The sequence below is a fragment of the Microcaecilia unicolor genome, chromosome 1 (genome assembly GCF_901765095.1).
Source record: "Microcaecilia unicolor chromosome 1, aMicUni1.1, whole genome shotgun sequence".
Lineage (NCBI taxonomy): Eukaryota > Metazoa > Chordata > Amphibia > Gymnophiona > Siphonopidae > Microcaecilia > Microcaecilia unicolor.
This window is the reverse complement of record NC_044031.1, coordinates 690,664,580-690,681,126: the sequence shown is the minus strand read 5'-3', so window position 1 is coordinate 690,681,126 and position 16,547 is coordinate 690,664,580. Positions and strand designations below refer to the sequence as shown.

Below are 16,547 nucleotides of genomic sequence, written 5' to 3'. Positions count from 1 at the left end.
TCAGTTGGTGCAAATGGCTGTGCCTAAAGTTAAGTGCGATTCCTGGGTGTACGCGCTATTCTATAAACCACACTTAACTAAGAATGATTTATAGAATAGTGCTGAGTGTTATTTCTTTCAGGGCCGATTTTTAAGCACCATATATAGAATCTAGCCCTTTGGGGGAAATTCTACAATTGGGCACCTCCATTAAGGCACCCCAAAAACGCATGGTAAGAGCTTATTTTATAGGAGAATCTTGCCACCCAGGTTCCATTATAGAATACTTGCTTTGGCTGGTATTGGCACACCTAATATTTACATGCCTGCAGTTACACCAGCTATAGACTTGGTTTAAGTGTGGACATCTTAATGCAGAAGAGGTGCATATAATGATACAGTATTCTGAATGTTCTTGTGCAACAGAGCCCTTCCCATGTCCCACCCATGCTCCATCCAGGTGTATGCTCCTCTTGCAAATATGAGCTATGTAAGTTAAACAGGTATTTGCAGAATTGTACATAGGCACCCTGCTGGCACTTTTATGGGTAAGTGTACAATTCTGCCCATAAATGCTAGTACTCTAGACATCTACACATATAACAGGTATGTATAATGTGGGAGCCTAGATTGTAGAATTGCCCTTTTTGTTCCCCATTGCCTCAGGTATCAGCTTCAGAGACTTAATATGCATGAATAGCATCACACTGTACCCATGTACTATTAATGCATGTTAATTTTCAAAGGGAAACCACCACTTCCTTCACTCCTCCTCCTTAAAATGTTTCCCTTTGAAAATTGGGCCAGCATGGCACAGCACTTAGTAACATAGAAATGTACATGCTAAAAAATACATGCAATAATTTCAAAACAAAAACCCTGTGTATAATTTATTGGCCCATATAACATCATTGCTTTTTAGCCAATGTCAAAAGCAAGGGTGTTGTCAAGTGCAATGAGCAATTACTAAACACCCTAGTTCTAAGGGTAAAACATTTTTACCTGAAAGAAAAGCTTTGAAAATTGCACTCATGTTATATGGAACAACAGAAAAGCAGACCCACGTGATGAAATAGAACAAAATTTATTCAGTGCAAATACATAAAATCAACATACAACTTTTTACCCTCTCAAGGGCTGCATCAGGGGTTTAACATGAAACCAACAGGAACAGTTCAATGTTCTCCCTGTCTGGTGTGCAGTGTAGCACAAAAATAAGACTCGCAAGCAGTCAGCTGTCTTTTCCAAGCAGCTGCAGCCTGACAGCTGACTGCTTGTGAGCCTTATTTATCACATTTATACATTTTCCCACTAGTTGCAGGTTCAATGTGGCTTACACAGTAACATGGGTAGGCTACAGTTCAGTATAATATCATTAAACAATGTCATAGTAAAAAATTAATCGTAAACGTATCATCTAAAGGCAACAAAGATAATAAAAGATAATGGAAAAACATTAGGGTCCATAAATTTTGCTGAACAGATAAGAAATAAACTAAGTAACGTCTGGATGGTACGCCTTCTTGAACAGGGTGGTCTTCACTAATTTTTCTTGGTGCTGCACTGCACTAACCAAACAGGAAAAATATTGGACTATTCCTGTTGGTTTTATGTTAAGCCCCTGACGCAGCCCTTGAGAGAGTGAAACATGACCATGTTGGACAGTTAGAGAAAAGCTGTATGCTGATTTTATGGATATGCATTGAATAAATTTTGTTTTATTTCACCACGTGGGTTTGCTTTTCTTTTCTGCTGTTCTAGATCTTACAGACCGCTTGCCTGTGTGCTTTTTGGAACCTCATGTTTTATTGTGTATAGAAGGACTTATAAAATTACCCCACCTGTTACAAGTAGTGGCAAAAATGTTCATACTTTTATGTGACTCAGATATAGGTATGTTCTGGGACAGAGAGTTTGGGTGGAGTACAGGTAGAGTCATGATTTATGCGTGAGGTTTATAGAATACAAAATTACCCCACAGAAATTGTGTAAAGAGACAGTCACATATGTAGCTCATTTTCGGAGAAAAAAGTTTGACGTGGCATAAACCGGCAGATGGAAGATTTGCTCGCCAAAATGTCCAAAGTGGTGTTTTCAAAACCCACTTTCCAGATGGATTTCTATGTTGTTCATCTATAGTGCGTCCAAATCTCAAAGGGGGTGTGTTAAGCGTGGGTTTTAACATTTGGCAAAATTCCTTCTCAAGCTCAACGCCGCGGAGTTTCAATTCACTCTGTTTCAAGAACTGGATTCCGTCTACCACAATTTAATATATTTTTTACAGATTGCGGCAGACAAAATCCAGCTGTTGAAACAGAGTGAATCGAAACTCCGCGTCGACGGGTGTAAGAAGGGATTTTGTCAAATGGTAAAACCGGACCACTGGGAGTTCATAGAGGAGTCATGATACAACGGCTGCTGGGTGGCGTGTTTTCCCACTCAGCAGCCATGAATTAAGTGCTGCGCCTTTACTTTTTAGTGGCATTAGTTTGAGAAATGTACAATAAAAATATAGAATTGAGAGAGATACGATTTCAGCAGTTGGTGTGTGCAGTATGTGGGTAACATGTAATTATGTTATTAAGTAATTACGCAGACAGTGGCTCAATGGCTTAGTTATTTCTACTGACACTTTTGGAGCCATTACAGGCAGCTATAAAACAGATATCTTGAGCTTTATAGATACTGCTATAGATTTACATTGCTGCAATTTTTGTCCTATGTTGTTGCACAGTTGCATGAAAACACATCGAGAAAAGTTTTTAATAGCACAGGGTATGCTCAAACAATCAAAAAACTACAAATCTGCAGGGATTTTCAATGATTGAGAAGCTTGTCCACGTTCTAGGGTGGTAATCCACCTTTGTAGTGGATACCCTGCATGGGTGAGTTACCGTATTTTTCGGACTATAAGACGCACTGGACCATAAGACGCACCTAGGTTTTAGAGGAGGGAAATAGGAAAAAAAATTCGGACTATAAGACGCACCTTTTTCCTCCTCTAAAACCTAGGTGCTCCGGTGCATCTTGTCCGAATCCCTCCCTCCGAGTTCGGGACCTCCCTCCCTCCCTCCCTCTGAGATCTAAAAGTAATTTTACCTAGTTGGGGCTGCAGCGAAAAGCATGCAGGCTCAGCACATCACTCCTCCCTTCTGTCTCTCTCAGCTCTCTGGTCCCGCCCTCTGAAGTCTAAAAGTAATTTTACCTAGTTGGGGCTGCAGCGAAAAGCATGCAGGCTCAGGATGTCACTCTTCCCTTCTGTCTCTCTCAGCTCTCTGGTCCCAACCTCAAACAGGAAATGAAGGCGGGACCGTCCAGAGAGCTGAGAGAGACAGAAGGGAGGAGTGATGTCCTGAGCCTGCATGCTTTTCGCTGCAGCCCCGACTAGGTAAAATTACTTTTAGACCTCAGAGGGAGGGAGGGAGGGCAGGAGAAGGAAGGGCGATCCCGGAACTCGGCAGGAGGGAGGGCGGCCTGCTAAATTTCTCTACCTTCGGACTATAAGACGCACCCCCCATTTTCCTCCCAAATTTGGGGGGAAAAAAGTGTGTCTTATAGTCCGAAAAATACGGTATATCTCTGAGAAGTTCCACCTTTCATTCAAAACAATTTTTAATATCATATATTCTCTTTTGAATATTGCAATGGTTTACTCTTGTGCAACAAGATAAAACAAATATAAATACTAACAAATTCATTTGTGGATATAGAAAGGAAGAGTTACTTTATTAGATTAGTTCTTCCCCAGCTTTGCTATTTTTATACTCCGGTTTTTTTTTTAATATTTTACAATGAATAAGGCACAAAAGGTGTCCTGAATGACCAGATGACCACTGGAGGAATAAAGGAATAATCTCTCTTACTCCTCCAGTGGTCACTGACCCCCTCCCACCCACCAAAGATGTGAAAGAAACAGTATATACCAGCCCCTCTGACAGCCTCAGATGTTATAGCCAGTCCTATTAGAGCAGCAAGCAGGTCCCTGGAGTAGCCTATTGGTCAATGCAGTACACTGTGAAGGGGACCACAAGCCAATAATCCACTCTGTTACATTTGTGGTGGAAAGTGTGAGCCCTACATATATGTCACGCCTGCAGTCATAAGGGCTATTGAAGTGGTGTACAGTTGGGTACAGTAGGTTTTTGGTGGGGTTTGGAAGGCTCATTCTACAATATAAGGGAGCAATGGTGAGATGTGTACCTGGGAGCTTTTATGTGAAGTCCATTGCAGTGTCCCCTAGGGTGCCCTACTGGGATGTACATGTAGCCAGTTTACTGAGAATGCTGGATCCTCCTACATACTAATGGCTTGATTTTGTGTGTTTTTCACTTTTTTTCTCAAAAATGTTCCAAAAAGATAAACGTACCAAGTACTGCAATGTCTAGAAAAAGGCCAATTTAAAACAAAAAAGAAAAATGTTTTGCCAGTTCGAAAATCGTCATGTTTGCTATTCGATTTTGGATGTTTTGAGCAAAATGTCCAAAGTCAGATTTAAATGTCATATCAAAAATGCCCCTCCATATGTCATTATAAAATAGGCAGACTTTTATAAAATTACCATCATACTGTAAATATTGTCCTCAAATAATCAACTTCATCTTATAGCAGCTTGATCACAGAATGCATTGATTTTCAGTATAAACCAGGGGTTCTTAACCACTATTAGTTACTTATTTATATAGCCCTACTAGACGAATGCAGGGCTGTACACGGAACATGTAAGAGACAGTCCCTGCTCGACCAAGGGGTGCAGGAAGAGGTCAAACAGGGTATAGAGATGTCATGAAATCTACTACTAATTTGTAAATGGTCATTTTATTCATCAACATTATGTGCAATTTATGTAGCACAGTAACTAAGTGTGACTTCTATGGTAGTATACTCAGTTTGCAATTTTTATACTGGTTTATAAGTTTTGACAGGGTTTGTTTGATTTAATCCTGTCCCTTTTGAAATGATGTTCTTTTATTATCTTATGATACACTATCTAGATCCGTTCACCAGATTAGGCAGTATATCATATAGCTTCCACTAAGTACACTCAACGTGTAATTAAACTCTGGAATTTGTTGCCAGAGAATGTGGTAAAGGCGGTTAGCTTAGCAGAGTTTAAAAAAGGTTTGGACGGCTTCCTAAAGGAAAGTCCTTAGACCGTTATTGAATGGACTTGGGGAAAATCCGATATTTCTGGGATAAGCAGTATAAAATGTTTTGTACTTTTTGGGGATCTTGCAGGTATTTGTGACTTGGATTGGCCACTGCTGGAAACAGGATGCTGGGCTTGATGGAACTTTGGTCTTTCCCAGTGTGGCAATACTTATGATGAACATTTACAGAAAACATGTGCCACCACCCAAGACCTCGCTGATCATTTTACAAATAAGATCCTCCAAATTAGGGCTGAACTATTTAAAGTACTCCAGCAGAGGAAAATATTCCAACCCATAGTCCAGCCTCAATTGCAGGAGAACCTACAATCCAAGGACTAAAAACTGACCAAAACTGGAAATCTTTTCAACCACTAATAGTTGAAGATGCTCCCTGGATCAATGCCCAAAATAACTGCTCACATCCCCCTATGGAAGCAGTAAACTGGTTACTCGATGATCTCAATGAGCTGTTAAAAACCGACTCTCTTCCTCCTGATATGGGCAAAATTGTTCTCACTCCGCTGTTGAAGGAATCTGGGATAGATGTAACATCTACTGCAAACTACTATCCAGTGGCAAGCATACCTGATTTTACTAAAGTATTAGAAACCTACATCAGTAAACAACTCTCTTTATATGTGGTAAAATTTTCTGTATTATACTGGTCACAATTTGGCTTCAGATCATCTACAGATGATAACACCACCTATGCAAAGGCGACAAAATAATTCTTCTCCAATTCAATATATCGGCAGCATTCGATGCGGTTGACCACACGTTGCTACTCAAACACCTGGACCAGATAGGAATAACAGGGACTATGATCAAATGGTTCAGTGAATTCCTTTCAAATTGAAGCTATTCTTTCAAACAAAACAATCAGCTTTCCAATTACTGGTCTCCTAACTGTGGGGTCAAGCAAGAATCTCCCCTCTCACCTAACCTGCTCAATCTCTTTATGTCATCCTTTGCCACTATACACCTGGGTCTTAATGAACTACATTATCCTAAGCAGATGACATCCTGTTTCTCTTACCAGTGACAGCATCAAAAAAGATACAACTCAGTCTGTAGCAAATGTCATGACAGCACCTGGGCTCTAACCAATAAACAAAATGAATGCGCAAAACAACCAAGGTCCTGTGGTTCCAAAATCAGGGAGTTGAGGTCCCAACATCAATATCTTTATCCAATGGTCAAAGCTTTACTGCTGAATCTGAAACCAGAGTATTAGAGGATCTTGCTTGATTCTTCACTCACCTTCTCTTCCCATATTAACCAGATATGGAAGAAAACACTATTCAAAATGAGACAGCTACGTCTAAGTCAGATCATTCTTCAACCAAAAAGTCTTTGCACTACTAGTCCAAATGTTAGTCCTACCTCACTTGGATTACTGTAACATTCTATTTCTTGGTATTAAGTGTTAATATCAGAAAAAACTGCAAATCATACAGAATACAGCTGCTAGACTAATATACAGATTGAAAAGATATATTAGGTTTCAACTCATCTTAACAAACTGCACTGGCTCCCCATAGCAGAAAGACTCAGGTTCAAAGCTGCTTGTTTAGGTTTTCAAATCTTACAGGGTTTCACCTCTGAATTGCTAAGACCATTTTGCTACGTTTGGCCCAGACTAACAGACTGAAAGAACAACTGATACTAGGGTCGTCATTTCAAAAGACAATTCAAAATCAGAAGATTTTCAGCTCTCATTTCCTGTACTTGGGAGTTAAAATTGCCATTGCTACCTTAGCTTCAGGAAGAGGCTAAAAACCTCTTTCACAAAGACTGCTTCATAACAATCCATTGACTTCTACCTCCTAGTATTATCCATTATCCTTTGCTATAATGTTTTTGGTCTTATGCATACCAATGATCTCTAATTGTTCTCATACCCCACACTAACATTATCGGCTTTTGTCTCACCTACAATGTAAATCGCACTGAACCCTGGAAACGGTATATTAGTGGTATACAAGAATTGATTGGATTTGATTTGAAATGCAGAATAATAACTGTGTACTACTATAATTTTAGTGACATATTTGCAATTAGTACCACAAGTGATCACTGATGTAACTATGTGGTTTAAAATTTATATTACAGATACTTTGCACTGTCCCTAATGGGCTCACAATTTAAGTTATATATTGTAACAGGGGCAATGGAGGGCTGTGTAGACACTAGTGGACATGTGGTTTAGGAAAGGGGTAAGAAGAGTTTCACTGATCACTTAAAGGGATACAGGAACCAAAAAAAGGTTAAGAACCCCTGGTGTAAATCAACTTAACATATTTTATTAAACAAACAAAAAAATTAATAGGATAACTACCCTCATCCACTTAGTGTGGTTGCTGTATTAGGCCACTCAAAAGGCATTCCTAACCTTAATTTCTATACTTTTACATTCAATATATCAACATTTCAATGACAAACACCAAATATACTAAACCTTTATGTACTCCATTTTCAAAAGGTGTTCATCAGTCTCACAGGATGAATTAATTGTATGAAATGGTTCTCCATTTGAGTCTGCATAAAGAGTAAATGTTTAATTGCACTTCTAATTATTACAAAAACAACTCATTTCAATGTCCTACTTTTTTATGTAACATTTGGACACAGACACTTAAGATGTTAACATTTTCAACAATGCACAGATAGGTACTTGATTCCAACTGGTCTAATTTTGCTAACCATTTATCTAAAACATTTTCTAGATTTGCCTTCTCATTAATAGCTCAGGGATAGGCAGATTAAAGTACTGGAAATTGTCCTCACCAGTTTGCTAGTAAAGATCAATTTAAAATGTTAAAATTATGAAGCTTCAGTGCATGGAAGTCAAAATTAAAAAGATGCCTATGCTTGTGCCTTAACAAGTTAGAGAATGACAAGGGGACAAAGTTTGTCCCTGTCCCGTCTCCGTGGGTTCTGTCTCCATCCCCACCCCATTCCCGCAGGTTCTGTCTCCATCCCCACCAGCCCTGTCCCTGTCCTGTCCCCATGGGCTCTGTCCTCATCTGCAGAAGCCTCAAACAATTATGATTTTATATTTAAATCTTTTTATTAAAGTATAAAAAGGAACAACATGCTGTGCAACTATTGTGTATAAATTACAAATAGAAAACAATAACAGCGAGCAGTGTATAGATACTCAGAGGATTTCTAACCATAAGAGCATACCAGGTGAAATCTAATTCGAGTATATCAACTTCATGGACACCTGAATGCGGTGTGCCCCAAGGATCTCCACTCTCACCGACCCTCTTTAACCTAATGATGACACACCTGGCTAAATCGCTATCCAATCAAGGCCTCAACCCTTACATATACGCAGATGATGTTACGATTTACATTCCGTTCAAACATGACCTAAAGGAAATCACTAATGCCATCAACCACAGCTTTGAAATCATGCACTCGTGGGCGGATGCATTTCAATTAAAACTTAATGCAGAAAAAACACAATGTCTCATACTCACATCTCAATATAACTCAAATAAATTCACCACTATAACCACACCAAACTTCTCCCTTCCTGTGTCAGACACCCTGAAAATTCTCGGAGTTACCTTTGACCGGAATCTCACACTACAAAAACCATGTGAAAAACACAACAAGGAAGATGTTCCACTCTATGTGGAAATTAAAAAGAGTAAAACCTTTCTTCCCAAGAAACATCTTTCGTAACCTGGTACAGTCAATAGTGCTAAGCCATCTAGACTACTGCAATGCACTATATGCGGGCTGCAAAGAATAACTCATCAAGAAACTTCAAACAGCCCAAAACACAGCTGCCAGACTCGTATTCGGCAAAACAAAATATGAGAGCGCTAAATCCCTAAGAGAAAAGGTACACTGGCTTCCACTCAAAGAAAGTATTACGTTTAAGGTCTACACCCTGGTTCACAAAATCATCCACGGAGATGCTCCGGCCTATATGACAGACCTGATTGAGTTGCCATCCAGAAATGCTAAAAGATCAACATGCACATTCCTGAATCTTCACTTCCCCAGACTAAAATACAAACTAACACATGCGTCTAGCTTCTCCTATATAAGCATACAGCGGTGGAACGCATTGCCAATGGATCTGAAAATAATTCACAATCTAATCAACTTTCGCAAATCACTGAAGACCTATCTCTTTAACGAGGCATACTGCAATAACCCATATTAGGAACTGTAATACAACACAACACCTCTCACTTGATATCCAAATGTTTTCTCCTTATGCTTATTGTTTAGTTCTTGTAGATCACCTATATTCTCTGTATCATACAAACTGCATCTATACTTTGAAATGGCGTGCTATTAATCTATCTGTTTAATCTACCATGTCATCAATATTCTTTAGGTAATGGCAATTGTCTCTTTTACTCTGTAAGGACGATCCATTATGTTATTCACTTAATCTATTATGTCATCCTGTTCTCTATTTAATATCAACTGTACCTTTCTACTCTGGAGTGGCAAATGTCATGAAGGAAAATTGTAAGCCACATTGAGCCTGCAAGTAGGTGGGAAAATGTGGGATAAAAATGCAGCAAATAAATAAAAATATAATAACCCTCCTTACCACTACCCTCTACAGTTCCAACTCTAACAATAGCTGATTTCTACTACCCCAAGGAATCTTAATCCACCCTGTTAAAATGTCCAAAATACAACCCGTTCTGTATGCCCCAGAGAGGAGAAATATGTGCCCTATGAAGCACTGCTATGATTTTTTCATCTCTGGATGAATAAGAAGTTATTAACAATCTCAGGATTCAGTCTAGCTCTCCTATTTTTCACAGTCCTTCCTGCAATAGAAGATGTCTTCTTAGAAGATGTGCTGGTAGCAGGATGTACAGGATCCCCCATACAAATTTTGCTAGTTGCGCCCATCATGATTGCATGTTTTTCCAAAAAATCAAAATATCGTCTGCATCAAACATAAATAACAGTCCAGTTCATTAAAAGGCTTCAAAGTAGAAAATGACACAGGGATAACGTCTGTCCCTGTCAGCTCTGTCCTCATCCCCACCCCAGCCCCGTGGAATCTGTCCCCGCCCCAGTCAATGCTCACAGGAAATTAGGGATGGGACTCCGACATGCTATTAAAGCAACAACTTATACAGAAGTGGCACTGTAGCTGCCTGCCTTGCAGCAAAAACTACCCACACATCAAACTCCCTTTTTTCATATAACAATCACAGTATTACAGCATGCAGTTTTTTTTGCCCCCAAATCTTACAAACTGTTTAATTTACTATAGTTATAGTTCTTTATAATGAATTTTATGTACAAACTAAACACACTATCCTGCTTATAATCGAACGAGAAAAACGCCCAAGTTCCGACCTAAATCGGGAGATGGACGTTTATCTCACAAAAACGAATAACGCGGTATAATCGAAAGCCGAACTTGGACGTTTTCAACTGCACTCCATCACGAAAGCGTACAAAGTTGACGGGGGCGTGTCGGAGGCGTGGTGAAGGCGGGACTGGGGCATGGTTATCACCCGAACAGAGATGGGCGCCTTTCGCCGATAATGGAAAAAAAGTATGCGTTTGTAGCTAGAATTTAGGGCACTTTTCCTGGACCCTGTTTTTTCACAAATAAGGCCCCAAAAAGTGCCCTAAATGACCAGATTACCACCAGAGGGAATAGGGGATGACCTCCCCTGACTCCCCCAGTGGTCACTAACCCCCTCCCACCACAAAAAAATGATGTTTCACAACTTTTTATTTTCACCCTCAAATGTCATACCCACCTCCCTGGCAGCAGTATGCAGGTCCCTGGAGCAGTTGTTAGGGGGTGTAGTGGACTTCAGGCAGGTGGACCCAGGCCCATCTCCCCACCTGTTACAATTGTGCTGCTTAATGCTTAGTCGTCCAACCCCCCCAAACCCACTGTACCCACAAGTAGGTGCCCTCCTTCACCCCTTAGGGCTATAGCAATGGTGTAGACTTGTGGGCAGTGGGTTTTGAGGGGGATTTGGGGGGCTCAACATACAAGGGAAGGGTGCTATGCACCTAGGAGCTCTTTTACCTTTTTTTTTGTTTTTGTAAAAGTGCCCCCCTAGGGTGCCCGGTTGGTGTCCTGGCATGTGAGGGGGACCAGTGCACTACGACTCCTGGCCCCTCCCACGAACAAATGCCTTGGATTTATTCGGTTTTGAGCTGGGCGCTTTCATTTTCCATTATCGCTAAAAAACAAAAACGCCCAGCTCACAAATTGTCGAATAAAACATGGACGTCTATTTTTTTCGAAAATACGGTTCAGTCCGCCCCTTCACGGACCCGTTCTCGGAGATAAACGCCCATGGAGATAGACGTTTTCGTTCGATTATGCCCCTCTATGTGTTGCAGCTGTCCCGGGATTGGGTACCAAATCAAGTCACAATGGGAAGGTAAGATGTTGTGTCTTACTATGGCCAATCACTGAGCATATGCTGCCTATCCCAATACTGAGCCCTCTGTTTGCTCTCTTCAAAAAGAGAACATAGCAATTAGGAAGTGGTGCAATGATGACTAACAGGTGAGAAATTCAACTCAATGACCAGGAGCACAGCTCACCTTTGGTAGGTACATGTTGAGTGCAGCAACATTAGTTGACTCACACTTCAAAAGGTCAAAAATTAACAGCAGGGGCTATATATCACAATCTCACAATAAGTCCAACGCTGATAACACTCAAACACCAAAGGCTCGTGATTCGCCTGAATCATCACAGGTTTGGCAATGTACTGTATACTATTTACTTACTCAAAATAAATGTTTTCTTATGAATTTCCCCCTCTTCTTTGTTGTATATATCACATTCCTAAAACTTTGACAATTTGAAACTGGCATAAATGCATTCATCTTGACTCAGTAGTTAATGGATATACAGAGGTCCCTACAACCGACAAGGGCCATATTTCGCGATAAGATGTGTCAAGGCAGGTCCTTCAAAAGTTGAAAAATAAAAAGCAGTCAATAAGAGACTTCCATATATGTATATTTAGAAATAATATACATCATACTACCATTCTAGATCTCCACAAACCTGCGACCATAATGGTGTTACTCTTCCATTCTACTGCACACAAAAATGTCCACACAAGAGCACTTTATTTAAGCCCCTCGCATGAACACAGAGCCAATGGGGAGACATAACTCACATCAACGAGACCAATCCAGTTTCAGATTCAAACCAGTGGGACTAGCAGTCTTCAAAAGAAAAAAATCCCAACGCTGTTCTTTGTAATTCAATAAAGCTGGCATGTTATCTCCTTCAATAACCATTACAATCTTCTCGATAAGTCTCCACCTTATATCAGTTACTGTATGATTATGTTGTATCCAATGAGCTACCAAGAGGGCAGACATAGTTTGCTTCACTATTCTAGTTGAGTCTCATCTTTATTGGACATAAAGATCTTCCAATGTAAACAAGTTTACAAGGGTACTGAATGGCATATATAATGTTGGAAGATTCACAAGTGGTATTCAACCTAGAAATTAGCAGAGTAGGGTAAGAATCCACAATCCATTGAATACCCTTAATAGCCAGTTCACACCATTGGAACTGGCCACATGTGGCCCCTCAATGGTTCTGACAGCACCTTGTAGTCCAGTCTTTTAGATGACAAAATCTCACTGATGGTTTTACCTCGTTTATATGCCATCAAGGATGGTTCCTAAATACACTGATGTACAGATAGAATGCCCCAATATTTGAAAATTACAGCTATCACCATAGATGCGTAAAGAGTATATTGCAATACAGCTACTATCCAGGTCACATTGTTGTTGTCCTTTGTACTGAAGAAGCAGGATATCTGTATTTAGCACACAGATATGCTCTCTGTATAGGACCCCTAGTAAAACCTCGGTCGTAAAAGGGATGCCACAACAGATCAGCCTGGGTTTTTTTTTATCAAGCAACGCCTAGCAACCCACCTGGGCTACCCCCACAGCCACTTAGAAGGTCTATCCCCAGCACAGTTCAGGTCCCCCTGCACCTCCCGCTTGTGCTCTACACTAGCACCCTCCTCCCACCAACTGGATCACAACTGCCTCTGGGCGAGTCTCCAGCTTTCAAATTATCCCCAGTGATTTCTAGGTTACTGGGGGCCACACTCCCAGTGGTCCCACAGTTCCCAGAAAGCACTCACACACCAACACACCACCAGGATTCTTAATCAGTCCAGACAAGCAGAGAAAATAAACTAAAAATGTTTATTGTCATGAAAAATTAAAACAATGAACAGAAAAGGTGCAATCAGCAAAACAACAGGTAACTGAAATACAGATCAATTATAAAACTAACTAAACATTTGTTTACTAGCTAAATAGTACCTGGGGAAATCAGGACATATAGCTGCTCACAGTTTATCAAATATAATAATTGTTCACAGGGCCTCAGCAAAAGATCCTTCTCTCTTTTCTCCCTGGCTAAAACTAGAGAAAAAGCCAGTACACCCTAGCTGAATTTTGAGCTCCTGGACCAATCAGAGCCCAGAACAACAAGTTTTAAAAATAGCTGGCCACACCACTGCAGGTTACCTCTTGTGTGTGTTAAAGAAGGAACAGTCAGTTCTCTGTAACAGCTTTAAACAAACATGCACCACCTGCTGGCCAAACTACAGAAATACACTAAGAAATAATACAGTTTTACAGGCTTAAAAACCTGTGTCACATTTTCAAAAGCAGATTCTGTAGAACAATGCGACATGTCAGTAAGAACCGGCTCACTGGTAAACGATTCTGCAGCATATAGGGATGAAAATTTCAATAGTGTAAAAATGCATTGAGAGCCACTTGTTTACGATGTAGTGTGGTCTGAACGGTATTCCCTGAACGAATCATATGTATATCCAAGAAATCCATCATTTGTCTATGGAATGTCATAGTAAATTGTAAAGTTGCAGATCTCATGTTTAGGCACTGTATAAATTCACACAATTGGGTTTCAGTCCCCTCCTATATAAAAAAAGATTATCATTCAAGAAGCACCACCAGAGTCGGATATAGTCTCTTACTGACTGCTTTTTATTTTTCAACTTTTGAAGGACCTGCCTTGACATAGCTCATTGTGAAAACATGGCCCATGTTGGCTGTAGGGTCCCTGTATATCCATTAACTACTGAGTCAAGATAAGTGCTTTCATACCAGTTTCAAATTTTCATAAAAATTATTATAAAAGAAAAGTGGAAAGACCTGTAACTGATTTTATAAAATCAAAATGATCTTGTGTCTTTCTTCAATATCACAGCAGTTTAAAACCTGGGCATACGTTTTATTTTTGTTTTATTTTTTGATTTTCAAAACACAGAAGGAACCCATAAGGAAACTATTTCTATTTCTTCTGAGCAGCCACTGACAGTACATTAAGAAAACCTAAAGTTTGTCCCCCCCCCCTTTTTTTTTTGCATGTCTCTTCTTGCAATTCTTTCATATAGCACATACCTGTAAACTCATGACACGTCATGCTTATTTTCTTTAAATAAGCTATAGCACTCATATTGCTACTTTTTATTCTAGCTTCCATTCCAAGCTGCAACACATGGAGATCGTGTAAAAGTTGCCCATTCTCCTCTGCCTGTTTCACCAAGGTTACAACAACCTGAAGAATATACATGTTAGATTATAATTCTACTTTAACTTTTTAAGATTCAAGTTTATAGGCATTTAAAGTAGGCTAGATCACATATGTTTCAGTGAACTGATAACATCTTATGTTAATATATACAATCACATTCCACTGTATCACTGGAAATTTGACCCTCTCATTTCTTGCCATGATTTTCCACCCAATTTGAACATTACACAGTTGACTAGATATATATGATATTGACATACTGGAAAGCCTAAAATTACAGCAAACAGATCATATTCATATTATAAATGCCATTTGCTTCTATACAATGTATGTGAGCTAATCAATAGGGATGCACATTCAGTTTGTGCTTTTGGTTGGGAACAATGTTATGCATGTAAAGAATGCCCACAGGTGCCCTTTTACTACAGTTTAGCAGACACTAACATACATTTATAGGCTTCTTAGTATTCAGTGCATGCTAAATCCATTAGTGTGTGTTAAGCTTTAGTAAAAGGGTCTCTAAATTAGCTTTAAGCACATAGCCTTCAAATTAATGCATATTAAAACATTTTTATGTGCTTTAGCCAAATTTTACTTGCATTAATTTCTGAAAGAAAAAAGTCTGAAAATTGCCAAACCTCAAAATGATCTGATTTTTCTTTGCTCATCTCTATTAGCCAGCCCATGAAGGAATATGGAAAATGTTTACTTCTCTTTAATTACTAAAATCACAAAATAATGATTAACTAGAGCTTCCAATTTGTCCTCACTATGAACAAACAAAAAAAGGCTAGACAGTATGGAGGCAATATTCAAATGTTTATAGCTAAGTCTCATGGCTATATCCATCCTCAGGAACAGTAGATACAAATTAGCTTGTCATCACTAGACAAACTGAAAATGACTTTCTACCACCAACTAGCTGCCATGGTTAAAGCCAAAATTCCACTTAGTTGTCAACAGTGTAACTAACTAAACCGCTTCTATGTAAAGAGAACCTCTTACCCCTCTCGTGTTAATCCTGCTATATAGAAACAAAACTGGTACTGAACCTCAAAAAAACTAAATTTAAATAGCTTGAGCTAGATGGGTAGACTCCTGGAACTACATATGGAAGAGGCTCTTGGAGAAATTAGCTCTTACCTGGTAATTTTTATTCCATTAGCCTTTCCCACTATTCCAGAGCATTTGGGATAGTTGTGTCCATCAGCCAGCAGGTAGATGAAAACTGAACTGAGATCTCTTTTGGCATCCAGTCCAGCTCCTCGGTATTTACATAGACAAGGAGGAGAAACTCAGAACAAACACAATCATCTCAGGAGTCCTTTAACCAAGTGTGCCAATCCAGAACTACCGCTGGACTACCGTAGAAGCCCGGTGGTGGTTCCCACCCCCAGAGCGTGCCATTTCCAGCGCTACAATATGTCCTATTTTTGCAGCACTGGAATTTAACCGACAGTAAGGTTACTGCTGGGTTACCACAGGAGCCCTTACCAACATCTCAACGGTAAAAGGGGGTTCTCAGCATGCATGATGCAGCTTAGTAAAAGGACCCCTTAAACAACTCACTAACCTAACACCAACTAGACGAGCTAACACGTGTGGACCTCTATCATCTCTGGACAACTTGTAGAGAACAAGAGATATGCAGGAAGCATCATGCAATGTGAAAGTCATTATTTGACCCGTTACTTCACACTGACTAAACATCTCAGCAACTTTGGGAAGGCCTCTAGAATAGTGGGAAGGACTAATGGAAAGAAAATTATCAGTTAAGACCTAATTTCTCCTTCCATTATGTAGCTTCCCACTACTCCAGAACCTATGGGATGTTTAAA

General features: G+C 39.7%; 1 protein-coding gene across 1 annotated transcript in view; it reads right to left on the bottom strand.

Moving 5' to 3' along the window:
• Positions 1-16,547, bottom strand: part of VPS13C (vacuolar protein sorting 13 homolog C) — a 992,635-nt gene that overhangs the window by 567,668 nt on the left and 408,420 nt on the right. Inside the window, exons 37-38 of the mRNA XM_030188422.1 lie at positions 14,577-14,733; positions 7,588-7,667 (exon numbers count right to left, since the gene is read on the bottom strand). Coding sequence (XP_030044282.1) covers positions 7,588-7,667; positions 14,577-14,733 — 237 coding nt within the window. The remainder of the gene's footprint in view (positions 1-7,587; positions 7,668-14,576; positions 14,734-16,547) is intronic.